This window comes from Bombina bombina, chromosome 5 (genome assembly GCF_027579735.1).
Source record: "Bombina bombina isolate aBomBom1 chromosome 5, aBomBom1.pri, whole genome shotgun sequence".
NCBI classification, from domain to species: Eukaryota; Metazoa; Chordata; class Amphibia; order Anura; family Bombinatoridae; genus Bombina; species Bombina bombina.
In genome coordinates, this window is record NC_069503.1 from 326,888,662 (window position 1) to 326,903,091 (window position 14,430).

A 14,430-nucleotide genomic window follows, 5' to 3' on the forward strand; every position below is an offset into this window, starting at 1 on the left:
CTATGTTCACCTTCCATCCGTGTGATCTGAGAAAGGCCAGAACGATGTCTGTATGAGCCTTTGCTTTTGACAGGGACGACGCTTGTATTAGAATGTCGTCCAAGTAAGGTACTACTGCAATGCCCCTCGGTCTTAGAACCGCTAGAAGGGACCCTAGCACCTTTGTGAAAATCCTTGGAGTAGTGGCTAACCCGAATGGGAGGGCCACAAACTGGTAATGCTTGTCCAGAAAAGCGAACCTTAGGAACTGATGATGTTCTTTGTGGATAGGAATATGTAGGTACGCATCCTTTAGATCCACGGTAGTCATAAATTGACTTTCCTGGATAGTGGGTAGAATCGTTCGAATGGTTTCCATCTTGAACGATGGTACCCTGAGATATTTGTTTAGGATCTTCAAATCCAAAATTGGTCTGAAAGTTCCCTCTTTTTTGGGAACTACGAACAGATTGGAATAAAATGCCATTCCTTGTTCCTTTATTGGAACTGGGTGTATCACTCCCATCTTTAACAGGTCTTCTACACAATGTAAGAATGCCTGTCTCTTTATTTGGTTTGAGGATAAGTGAGACATGTGGAACCTTCCCCTTGGGGGTAGTTCCTTGAATTCCAGGAGATAACCTTGAGAAACTATTTCTAGCGCCCAGGGATCCTGAACATCTCTTGCCCAATCCTGAGCAAAGAGAGAGAGTCTGCCCCCCACTAGATCCGGTCCCGGATCGGGGCTACTCCTTCATGCTGTTTTGTTAGCAGCGGCAGGCTTCTTGGCCTGCTTACCCTTGTTCCAGCCTTGCATCGGTTTCCAGGCTGGTTTGGGTTGTGAGGCATTACCCTCTTGCTTAGAGGATGCAGAATTAGAGGCCGGTCCGTTCCTGAAATTGCGAAAGGAACGAAAATTAGACTTATTTTTGGCCTTGAAAGGCCTATCTTGTGGAAGGGCGTGGCCCTTTCCCCCAGTGATGTCTGAAATAATCTCTTTCAATTCTGGTCAAAATAGAGTTTTACCTTTGAAAGGGATGTTAAGCAATTTTGTCTTGGATGACACATCCACTGACCAAGACTTTAGCCAAAGCGCTCTGCGCGCCACGATAGCAAACCCTGAATTTTTTGCCGCTAATCTAGCTAATTGCAAAGCGGCATCTAAAATAAAAGAGTTAGCCAATTTAAGTGCGTGAACTCTGTCCATAACCTCCTCATATGGAGTCTCTCTACTGAGCGACTTTTCTAGTTCCTCGAACCAGAACCACGCTGCTGTAGTGACAGGAACAATGCACGAAATGGGTTGTAGAAGGTAACCTTGCTGTACAAAAATCTTTTTAAGCAAACCTTTCAATTTTTTATCCATAGGGTCTTTGAAAGCACAACTATCTTCGATAGGAATAGTAGTGCGTTTGTTTAGAGTAGAAACTGCCCCCTCGACCTTAGGGACTGTCTGCCATAAGTCCTTTCTGGGGTCGACCATAGGAAATAATTTCTTAAATATAGGGGGGGGGGACAAAAGGTATGCCGGGCTTTTCCCACTCCTTATTTACTATGTCCGCCACCCGCTTGGGTATAGGAAAAGCGTCGGGGTGCACCGGAACCTCTAGGAACTTGTCCATCTTGCATAATTTCTCTGGAATGACCAAGTTGTCACAATCATCCAGAGTAGATAACACCTCCTTAAGCAGTGCGCGGAGATGTTCTAATTTAAATTTAAATGTCACAACATCAGGTTCAGCTTGTTGAGAAATTTTTCCTGAATCTGAATTTTCTCCATCTGACAAAACCTCCCTCATGGCCCCTTCAGATTGGTGTGAGGGTATGACAGAACAATTATCATCAGCGCCCTCCTGCTCTTCAGTGTTTAAAACAGAGCAATCGCGCTTTCTCTGATAAGTAGGCATTTTGGATAAAATATTTGCTATGGAGTTATCCATTACAGCCGTTAATTGTTGCATGGTAATAAGCATTGGCGCACTAGATGTACTAGGGGCCTCCTGCGTGGGCAAAACTGGTGTAGACACAGTAGGAGATGATGTAGTATCATGTTTACTCCCCTCATCTGAGGAATCATCTTGGGCAATTTCATTATCTGTGGCAGTACTGTCCTTACTTTGTTTGGACGCTATGGCACAATTATCACATAAATTTAAATGGGGAGACACATTGGCTTTCATACATATAGAACATAGCTTATCTGAAGGTACAGACATGTTAAACAGGCTTAAACTTGTCAACAAAGCACAAAAAACGTTTTAAAACAAAACCGTTACTGTCTCTTTAAATTTTAAACAGAAAACACTTTATTACTGAATATGTGAAAAAGTATGAAGGAATTGTTCAAAAAGTACCAAAATTTCACCACAGTGTCTTAAAGCATTAATAGTATTGCACACCAAATTTCAGAGCTTTAACCCTTAAAATAACCGGAGCCGTTTACAAATTTAACCCCTATACAGTCCCAGCTATAGCCTTTGCTGAGACCCAACCAAGCCCAGAGGGGAATACAATACCAATTGACGCCTTCTAGAAGCTTTTCCAGCAAATTTCAGATCCTCACACATGCATCTGCATGCCCTGCTCTCAAAAAACAACTGCGCAGTAATGGCGCGAAAATGAGGCTCAGTCTACAACTAGGAAGGCCCCCTGACTGGAAAAGGTGTCTAACACAGTGCCTGCCGTTTAATAAACGTTCCCCAAGTTTATAAATGCAAATTGTCAGCATAAATATGAATAAAATGCCCAAATAAAGCAATCGATTTAGCCCATAAAAATGTCTACCAGTTTTTTAGCCCATATTAAGCCCTTTATTCTAAGAAAATGGCTTACCGGTCCCCATGAGGGGAAATGACAGCCTTCCAGCATTACATCGTCTTGTTAGAAATATGGCTAGTCATACCTTAAGCAGAAAAGTCTGCTAACTGCTTCCCCCAACTGAAGTTACTTCATCTCAACAGTCCTATGTGGAAACAGCAATCGATTTTAGTTACTGTCTGCTAAAATCATCTTCCTCTCACAAACAGAAATCTTCATCCTTTCTGTTTCAGAGTAAATAGTACATACCAGCACTATTTTAAAATAACAAACACTTGATAGAAGAATAAAAACTACATTTAAACACCAAAAAACTCTTAACCATCTCCGTGGAGATGTTGCCTGTGCAACGGCAAAGAGAATGACTGGGGTGGGCGGAGCCTAGGAGGGACTATATGGCCAGCTTTGCTGGGACTCTTTGCCATTTCCTGTTGGGGAAGAGATATCCCACAAGTAAGGATGATGCCGTGGACCGGACACACCAATGTTGGAGAAATATTCATCCATTCTTCCCCTTCTACTGTGGAGGAAAATATAAGACTGGGGTTAACAGAGAAGTGTGAGGGATTAAAAGATACTGGTATGTTGGGTATCTTTGCTTCCTCCTAGTGGTCAGGAATGGAATCCCACACATAATGGGCCATGGACTCTCACCACCTTATGAAAGAAAACTTGATTATGCTCTGGAAGTGTAAATGGTGATACATGAAATTTCAAAGAATATGTTCTTAGCATGTGTTTTACTTTAGCTTGTTTCATAAGTAACACTTTTAAAACCTAGCTTACAGCGTTTAATTTTGGACATTTAAGCGAGTCTGGGATGAGGTAGTTAATATCCCTTTAAAGTGTCCAAATAAGGTCATACAAATACAAACCATTATAATGCCAATCACCACTCAATGAGAAACAGAGGACCAACAGTGTCAGAAGCAAACTATATGTTTGACAAACTATATGGCTGTGTGTAGGTAGGTTACTTTCAGAAGTAAAATATGTATTTTAATGTAAGGATACAATTATTCATTTCCTTAGAGTATTTTATTTTTAAACAAAATTCTTGTTTTATTATATGTTTAACAAAAATAGGCCTGTGCTTCTCTAGAAAAGAATGTGACAGGTAATATTTCAGGTATTCGGTCGTGAGCCGTATCCCTACTTGGAGAGACACAGGAGTGTGTTAGAGTGCACAAATCTATTAGAAATAAGAGTAGAAGAAGAATTGTGTTTAAAAATATAATGCTCTAATGAAACATTTTTTATTGTAGTATCCCTTAAATGGAATACAATAAATGTCAAACCTTAACCAACCATCATACATTTTTATTAAAGGGCCAGTAAATCCACCAAATAATGTTATATAATTCTGCACATAGTGCAGAATTATACAACATTTGCCTAGTGCCAGTTTTCTAAAGCAAAGGTCTGGTCTGGTAGCAGGAGCTAACTACATTTAGTTAAATGGCGCGATCGGGCCGGCTGTGACTAGACAGCGTGCCCGATGCGCTTAGGACAAAAACAGACCCTCTTTGTAGAGCCAGGAGCGGCGGTCTGGAAACATAATTTTTGTAGGCAAATATCTCATTATTATTATTCTTATTATTAGTTGTTTGTAGAGCGCCAACAGATTCAGTAGCGCTTTAAACAAAGGCGGAGTACAACAAAACAATTATAGGGATCAAATGGGTAGAGGGCCCTGCCAAGAGTTGCACTGTTGTAGTCAGCTCTTAAGAAGGTGATCTACAAACAGCTGGACTTAGGCTTACATGCTAAGGGGGTTCAAGGGACAGCAATAGAGGAGAGGAACTGGTATAAAGAAAGGTTAGCATAGGTTGTATGCATCCCTGAACAGTAGAGTCTTTAGAGAGCACTTGAAGCTTTCAAAACTAGGGGAGAGTCTTGTGGAGCGAGGCAGAGAGTTCCACAAGATGGGAGCCAGTATGAAGAAGTCCTGTAAACGGAAGTGTGATGAGGTAACAAGATAGGAGGAGAGTAGGAGGTCATGAGCAGAGCGAAGGGGACGGGAGGGAGAGTATCTGGAGACAAGGTCTGAGATATAGGGGGGAGCAGTGCAGTTGAGGGCTTTGTGTGTCAGAGTGAGAATTTTGTGTTTGATCCTAGAGGCAAGAGGAAGCCAGTGAAGGGATTGGCAGAGAGGTGCAGCAGATGAAGAGCGACGTGTAAGGAAGATGAGCCTGGCAGAGGCATTCATTATGGATTTTAGAGGAGCTAGGCAGCAGGTGGGGAGACCAGAGAGGACAGAGTTTCAGTAATCGAGGCGGGAAAGGATGAGAGAGTGAATTAAAATCTTAGTTGTGTCTTGTGTAAGGAAGTGTCTAATTTTAAGGAAGTGTCTAATCTTCTTTCCTTTGCTTTAGAAAGCTGGCACTAGGCAAATGTTATATAAGTCTGCACTATGTGCAGAATTATATAACATTATTTGGTGGGTTTACTAGCCCTTTAAATACCCCTTTACACAACATATTTTAATAATTCATTTTAAAAAAAAAAAAGATTATTTTTTAAGACAAGCATAAGTAACTTTTGTTTAGGGATGCTATATTTTGCATTCCTCTATGGGCAGATCAGAGGCTGCCTCTATTGAAAAAGCCTTAAAGAGACAATCCATCCTTATCCTTAAACATACATATATATATATATATATATATATATATATATATATATATATATATATATTATACATATATATATAAATAAAAGTCAGCAGCATTCTTGGGTTATAAAGCTAAAAATCGCAATTACACACCTTCAGTCATTAAAATTGTTAAAAGGTCGGCTTTGCCCTTTTTACCACAGAAATCAGCATCTTTTACATGCCCCCTGGTATCAACTCAGATTGTACTAAGCTTCTTATTTGTGTGTACAATTTTTTTTTACAAGAGATTGATTGACATGAAAGGAATTACAAATGTTGTCCCACCAACCACCACCTGTATTAGCTGTGAGATCAAGGATTGTGTGTGTACAAAGTGACAATTTCTGAGTTACAAAAAGCTAAAGCAGCTTTTTTTAACGCATTATATTGCCAAGTGTGCTAAAAGGATGTTACCCAAATGCTGAGTTACTTGAAAGTGTTGCAGCCTGTCTGTAAAAATCTGATGAGAAAATATCACCTGAACATCTCTATGTAGAAAAGGAAAATATTTTACCTCAAAAGGTTTTCAGCAGCCACATCAGACTGTAAAGAGGCTTTAAGCAACCAATCAGGATGCTAGTCCTGGGACTTACAAGGTAGCGTGCATCTGGCATGTGCAGGCACAGTTACTTTATTTGTTGCCTAAGTTTAAGGAAGTTTACTATAAAATTTTGCATGATTATGACGAAATCGAACAAGATCACAGTAAAACAAAATATGAGCTCAGCAACATACTTGAAAACGAGAGAAATCTCATTGTATCCTTCCTGGTAAAATATTTTATAAATAAATAAATAATTAAGCTAATTTGCTAGCGTTTTTTCATTATGCATGATAACGTCTCACAGAGTGCTTATTTTGTGTTAAAATGTCTTCCCTTTTTACATAGAGATGAACATTTGATATTTTATAGTCAGCTTTTTACCTATAGGCTGCATCACTTACAAATGCTTTAGCACAAGGGTAGCATGTTCCTTTAAAAAAGTATTGACTCATGTATTTCTTTTATATAATTTTATACTCAGTGCATATTAGTAGTCTATGTTCCTTTGCACAACAGAAACATGCGGCTCTCCTAAAACTAATTCTATTTATTTTAGATAAGATTTTTATAATTTACTTACCGAAATAATTACAGATGGATATGAAGCAGCACCATGGGCATTTTGAAGTAAATAAACCAACTGACAGGTTTGTTCGAAATCTGATTCATTAACCTTAAAAATGTAATAAGGATTAAAAAAAAGTTTAGAATAGCATATTGCTTTAAAAATGTGTAATATATTTACCATAATATCTATTTAAAAATATATAGAACATTTTCCACTATGTGAAAAACATTGGAATGTAAACAATGTACAGTACATACACAGTAAAACACATTAATAAAAACACATTAATAACATAAATTATGCTTACCTGATAATTTAATTTCCATTGACGGGAAGAGAGTCCACGGCTTCATTCATTATTGTTGGGAATTAAGAACCTGGCCACCAGGAGGAGGCAAAGACACCCCAGCCAGCCAGCCAAATGCTTAAATACCTCCCCCACTTCCCTCATCCCCCAGTCATTCTGCCGAGGGAACAAGGAACAGTAGGACAAACATCAGGGTATAAATGGTGCCAGAAGATGAAATAAATTTAGGTCTGCCCATCGGAGATACGGGTAGGAGCCGTGGATTCTCCTCCCCTCGATGGAAATGAAATTATCAGGTAAGCATAATTTATGTTTTCCTTCTAAAGGGGAGGAGAGTCTACAGCTTCATTCATTACTGTTGGGAACATATACCCAAGCTCTAGAGAAGGGGTCACCAACCTTTCAGACCTCAGGGACCACTAAACTCACAATTTTGAATCCCGTGGACTATATATATATATATATATATATATATATATATATATATATATATATATATATATATATATATATATATATATATATATATTTTCTCCAGCAGAGCACACTCTCACCTCAAAGAGAGCTACCAGGATACAGGCAGGAAAATTCACATTTCCATATACAGCATGCACTCACAGGTTTTATGAAAAAAGTGCTTTATTGGCACACAAAAGAGTCAGTGACGTTTCGGGGATCTCACCCCTTTATCAGACTAAGTGAGATGAAAGGGTGAGATCCTCAAAACGTCACTGATTCCTTTGTGTGCCAATAAAGCACTTTTTTCATAAAACCAGTGAGTGCATGCTATTTATGGAAAAATATATATATATATATATATATATATATATATATTTATCTATCTATTTATATATATATATATATATATATATATATAAAAATATATATATATATATATATATACACGCACACGCACACACATACTGTACATAACTAGTATAACTTCCAAGTTACCTCCCCAGTTAGGAATTATTCAAAACTACTTATGATCATGGATAGATATTGGAGTAATAAATGAAGTTGATATCAGAAAGCTCTCAATATGGATGTGAGCTAACCACGACTGATGTTACTAGCAATTACTATAATACTGGTGGGATATGGGCTGGCTGATCTGCTGGATGGCAATTACTGGAATTCAGGTGGAATGGCTTTGTGCGCGGGAAAATTATTAGAATGAAAAATAATTCATATTTAATTTTTTTTTTAAAAAGAAGATGGACAGGAGGAAGACAAACAGTGATGTAAGTCCATCTGAAGGAATTAGGAAAACTACTACAAAGAGACAGATAAAGAGAAGAAAATAAATTAAATAAGATAAAAAAATTAAGATTTTCTATTTTTTATATACTTTAATTCCACTATTTCAAGCCAAGACTATACCAACCTCTGCTGGCTTTAGAATGGAAGCATCTTTCTCTGAGCAGCGCACCATGCGACAGGAGTTTAAAATACAATCTAGCTACGCAAGTTGTGTAGTACTACGCAACGTTCGTAGGGAGATTGTTATTTAACTCCTCCTCCATCGGTTTTCACTGATGTCCAGCCAGGCACTGTAGGGAGTTGCTGCGCAACAGGGGTGACACCACCAGAGGAGATTAATTCCTGCTTGATGGTGTCAAGGACCACCAACATCTTCTCATAGACCACCAGTGGTCCATGGATCATTGGTTGGCAAACGCTGCTCTAGAGGACACTGAAAGAAACCGGGAGGGTAAAAGGCGGACCCTAATCTGAGAGTACCACAGCCTGCAAAACCTTTCTCCCAAAAACAGCTTCCGCAGAAGCAAAAATGTCAAACTTTGTAAAAGTGTGTAAGGAGGACCAGGTAGCAGCCTTACAAATTTGCTCCATAGAGGCCTCATTCTTGAAGGCCCAAGATGAAGTCACAGCTCTAATTGAATGAGCCGTGATCCTCTGAGAAGGCTTATGTCCCGCTGTCTCATAGGCCAAGTGAATCAAGCTCCTCAACCAAAAGGACAAAGAAGTAGAAGAGGTCCTCTGCCCCCTGCACTTCCCTGAATACACCACAAAAAGAGATGCAGACTGTCTGAAATCCTTCATAGCCTGAAGATAGAACTTTAAGACACAAACCACATCCAGGTTATGAAGTAACCTCTCCTTAGAAGAAGAAGGGTTAGGACACAAAGAAGGAACCACTATTTCCTGATTGATGTCACGGTTAGACACCACCTTGGGAAGAAACCCCAAACCAGTGCGAAGTACAGCCTTATCCACATGAAAAACTAGATAAGGAGTCTCACATTGCAAGGCAGCCAGTTCAGATACTTTGTGTGCCGATGCAATAGCCAACAGGAAGAGAACCTTCCAGGACAGAATCTTAATGTCAACGGAATCTTCTGCAATACCCTAAGGATCAAGTTTAAGCTCTATGGAGGAGCAGACTGTCTAAAGACAGGCCTGATTCTAGACAGAGCCTGAACAAAAGATTGAATGTCAGGGAGCTCAGGGAGCCTCCTATGTAACAAGACGGATCATGCTAAAATCTGTCCCTTTAACTAACTGGCGGCAAGACCCTTCTCCAAACCGTCTTGGAGAAAGGATAGAATTCTGGGTACCTTCACATTGTGCCAAGGATATCCATGCTTCTCACACCAGGACAAGTAAGTCCTCCACACCTTATGGTCGATGCAACGAGTGGCTTCCTTGCCTGAACTAGAGTATTAATCACACTTTCCGAATGTTCAAAGGGGCCCTGTTCCAGCAGATACCTGCGACAGGGTAACCTCCACGGCAGAGAGGATGACATCCCCACCAGATCCGCAAACCACGTCCTCCGCGGCCATGATGGAGCAATTAGAATGGCCGAAGCTCACTCCTGTTTGATGCATGCCACTACACAAGGTAGAAGTGGTAACGGTGGAAAAATGTAAGCTAGGCTGAACCCTCAAGGTACCACTAAGGCATCTATCAGCTCTGCCTGGGGATCCCTGGACCACGACCCGTATCGGGGTAACTTGCAATTGAGTCTGGACGCCATAAGATCTATCTCCGCCGTTCCCCATCTGAGACAAACACCTCAGGATGAAGAGACCATTCCCCCAAATGGAAGGATTGACTGCTGAGAAAGTCCGCTTCTCAGTTGTCCACACCTGAAATGTAAATCGCTGAGAGCGAGCAGCTGTGGGACTCTGCCCACTCCAAGATCCGAGACAGCTCCCTCATTGCTAGGGAGCGCCTCGTACCCCCCTGATGGTTGATGTAAGCCACCGAGGTAATGTTGTCGATCTGGAATCTGATGAAGCTGAACGACCCCAGAGGAGGCCATGCCTTCAGAGCATTAGATTGCTCAGAGTTCCAGAATATTTATCAGAAGGAGAGATTCCTCCTGGGACTATTTTCCTTAAGCCATCCTTGCTCCCCAAACAGTTCCCCATACTGCCAGACTGGCATCGGTGGTCACCATCTCCTAGGACGGTCTCAAGAAGGATGTCCCCATGGACAGTTGCTCCGGTCGGATTCACCAAGAGAGGGAGTTCCGAGTCCGAGCATCTATGGATATCTGCTGTGATAGATCTGAATGATCACTGTTCGATTGTCTCAACATGCACAATTGAAGAGGTCTGAGATGGAACCTGGCGAATGGGATGACGTCTATGCTTGAAACCATGAGTCCGATCACCTCCATACGCTGAGCCAGGGGCTTGAGGAGGACTGAAGGACAAGACAGGTGGATACAATCTTCCTGCGTAGATGGAGCCACAAACTGGAAGTGTTGGTCCAGAAACGTAAATCTTAGGAACTTAAAGTGGTCACTGTGAATTGGCACATGAAGGTAAGCGTCCTTCAAGTCTATAGTCGTCATGAACTGTCCCTCTTTAACTAGGGGCAGGATAGATCTGAATGTTTCTATTTTGAATGATGCAACACTCAGAAACTTGTTTAAACACTTTAGGTCCAGAATCAGGCGGAATGTGCCCTCCTTCTTTGGAACCACAAAAATATTGCAATAGTACCCTAGACCCCATTCTGCTTGGGATACTGGTACGATAACGCCGATAGAGGCGAGATCTCTCACACACTCTAGAAAGGCCTCTCTCTTTTCTGGTCTTGAAGACAGGTTTGACAGGAGGAATCTGCCCCTGGGCGGATGGGATCTGAACCATATCCTGTAACCCTGGGTGACCACTTCCTGAACCCAAGCGTCCTGAATATCCTGGAACCAGGCTTCTGAGAAGAGAGATAATCTGCCCCCTACTTGGTCTGGAGACCGGTCAGGGGTTGCCCCTTCTTGCCGATTTCGTCTCAGCTGGCTTTTTGCTCTGCTTAGACTTGTTTCAAGATTGAGCCAGCTTCCAAGTTCGCTTTTGTGGCGGGCTGCTGGCACTGGGCTTTGTCCACATGAAAGGGACAAAAATTAGATCCCTTAGGCTTAGCCTTCTTATCCTGCGGCAGGAAAGCTCCCTTGCCTTCCATAACCGTGGATATGATTGAATCCAATCCTGGACTGAACAGAATCTTTCCTTGAAAAGGCAGGGACAACAGCCTCGACTTAGAGGTCATGTCCGCAGACTAAGACTTTAGCCACAGAGCCCTGCGAGCTAAAACTGAAAAACCTGACACCTTAGCGTTCAGGCGAATAATTTGTATATTGGCATCACAGATGAAAGAATTGGCGACCTTCAGCGCCTTAATCTTATCCTGTAGCTCATTGATGGAAGTCTCCCCCTCAACCATTTCACACAGGGATTCACACCAATATGTCGCAGCATCAGCAACCACAGCAATGGCCACTGTCTGCTGAAAAACAAACCCTGTGTGCTGAAACATCTTTCTTAACATGTTTTCCATCTTAATGGGGACCGGGAAAGTCTGAGGTACTACCCTGTCCTCATATACCTTATCTAGCTTGGGAATTGAAGATTCCTCCAGAATCTTAGGCTCTGGAACCTCCAGAGTAGCAAGCACCTGCTTCAGCAAAAAGCGCAAATTCTCTATCCTAAACCTAAAATCAGGCTCCTCCACAGCTGAGGGTTTAGATGACACGGACTGGGCCTCGTCATCGTATAATGCCTCTGGGATTTCCATCAGCATAGACAACCCCTGGGCAGGGCCGCCATGAAACACGCTACGCTTGCGCTTAGCAGAACGTGGTAAGGCATGGATCACTTTCAAAACCGCCTATTTCAGTTGGTCCGCAAAGTCTGACAGCCAACAAATCTCTCCCGGAGTAACGGTTGGACCTTGGGGCGCTGCATGTGCAATTGGAGATGAATGCAGGGAACGCACCTCATGGGACGAGGAACCCTCAGAGGTGGACGGCTCAGTAGTACTAGACATCCGTTTACATTTAGAAGTTGTAACTTTATCAAGGCATGTGGAACATAGTTGAGCAGGCTGATCTACCAGAACCTCCTCACAATAACCACAGGAGTGAGACTTTGTTAAAGAGGGAGAACCCTCTAATGTGTCAGAGTCCTCCATAGCTTGCGCTTTTATTAAGGACTAGCTTAACTTATAAATAGGCACCTGTATACCTCCAATGGCCGGGGCACTCCTAGGACCCGGACTACAGAAACCGCTTTGTCTCCTGCACCGCTGATCAACAGAGGAAGAGAGATAAGCACACCCGGTCACATAGAATGCCTGGCTGGACCGCCCCTGCACTAAGGAGAAAACGCGCCAAAAAGGACTGTGCAATACTCCCGCCAGTAACCTGAAAGTTCCACCCATTGCCAGAGCCTCATCTCGCACATAACGCAGCAATGAAACTCATCAACGCTGATTGCTTGAGGAGCTGTTAATCTGAGTTGGGATGGTTTCGCAGAAAGACTCTGCCTGCATCGCCGGACTCTAACTTTCACCCATGCTCTCAACGAGAGGCTGACAGGATTACTTAAAACTCCAGTCCCAATGGGAAGAGTACTACTCTCCATAAGAGACTACTCCGAATCTTCAGCACTTCTCTGCCATCCTCCAGTGACGAAAGGCAAAGAATGACTGGGGGATGAGGGAAGTGGGGGAGGTATTTAAAGCCTTTGGCTGGGGTGTCTTTGCCTCCTCCTGGTGGCCAGGTTCTTAATTCCCAACAGTAATGAATGAAGCCGTGGAATCTCCTCCCCTTTAGATGAAAAAATAATACAATTGAATTAAAATAATTTTTCATATTTTCAGGTATTTTAAACATATATATGTGTGTGTGTGTGTATATACATGTGTTTATATATGTACACATGTATATATACTTTGGAGCGTTTTGGTAAAACTTTTTATTCAGTCCTATCCCTTTACGTGGGGACTTTAGAGCACCACTTGTAATCTAGCCAAAAATATTTGTTGTAAAAAAAGTTCACAACAATTTAATGAAAGTTACAATGATACACATATTCTTTACCACTATGATTGTTTTTTAATATGAATTGCATGTTTTTAATTGGGATGACTGCTTTTAATATGAGATGACACAGGAATAGGCAGTTGATCATTTTATAAACCCACATATCTCAAGTGCTAGATTCAAATCCTCTCTTCAAGACATAACCTACCTAAAGCTTCTGTATACTCCAAACTTATTGAAAGGAAAATATTCAAGAAATGGCTTTATGGAATGAAAGTTTGCTGTGTTCTGCACTTACACCAGTAAAGTATTTTGCATATAAAAGCATCTGGGTTGTATTTTATAATTATTCAGAAAGATAAATTTGAGTGTTTTTCTGTGCATGTTAAAGGGACAGTCAACACCAGCATTTTTGTTGTTTTAAAAGATAGATAATCCATTAATTACCAATTCCCCAGTTTTGCATAACCGACACAGTTATAATTATACACGTTTTACCTCTGTAATTACCTTGTATCTAAGCCTCAGCAGACTGCCCCCTTATTTCAGTTCTTTTGACAGACTTGCATTTTAGCCAATCAGAGCTGTCTTCATGGTAAATTCACGTGCATGAGCTCAATGTTATCTATCTGAAACACATGAACTAATGCCCTGGATGAAAAACTACCAAAATGCATTTAGATTAGAGGCGGCCTTCAAGGTCTAAGAAATTAGCATATGAACCTCCTAGGTTTAGCTTTCATCTAAGAATACCAAGAGAACAAAGCAAAATTGGTGATAAAAGTATATTGGAAAGTTGTTTAAAATTACATGCTCTATTTGAAACATGAAACTTTTTTTTTTGGACTTGACTGTCCCTTTAAATCAACAGGAAAAAAAAATTCAGGTTTAATATCTTTGGATATATGAATATTGGCATTATACTTTTTTTTTTGCAAACATTTGCATTTGGCCACATGTAAAAATATCACTTTTTTTTACATAAAAGGGACATTTAAGTCCAAAAACCCTTCATGTTTCAAATAGGGCATGTCATTTTAAACAACTTTCCAATTTACTTTTATCAACAATTTTGCTTTGTTCTCTTGGTATTCTTAGTTGAAAGCTAAACCTTGGAAGGCTCATATGATAATTTATAAGCCCTTGAAGGCCGCCTCTTATCACATGGTTTTTTTATTTGCTTTTCACAACAAGGGAGAGCTAGTTCATGTAAGCATATAGATAACATTGTGATCACGCCAGTGGTTTGTGGCAGACATTACAC

At 41.0% G+C, this 14,430-nt stretch overlaps 1 protein-coding gene across 1 annotated transcript in view; it reads right to left on the reverse strand.

Moving 5' to 3' along the window:
- CRPPA (CDP-L-ribitol pyrophosphorylase A) overlaps positions 1-14,430 on the reverse strand; it is an 818,587-nt gene that overhangs the window by 279,444 nt on the left and 524,713 nt on the right. The window contains exon 8 of the mRNA XM_053714116.1: positions 6,574-6,666. Within this exon, the coding sequence (XP_053570091.1) occupies positions 6,574-6,666 (93 nt within the window). The remainder of the gene's footprint in view (positions 1-6,573; positions 6,667-14,430) is intronic.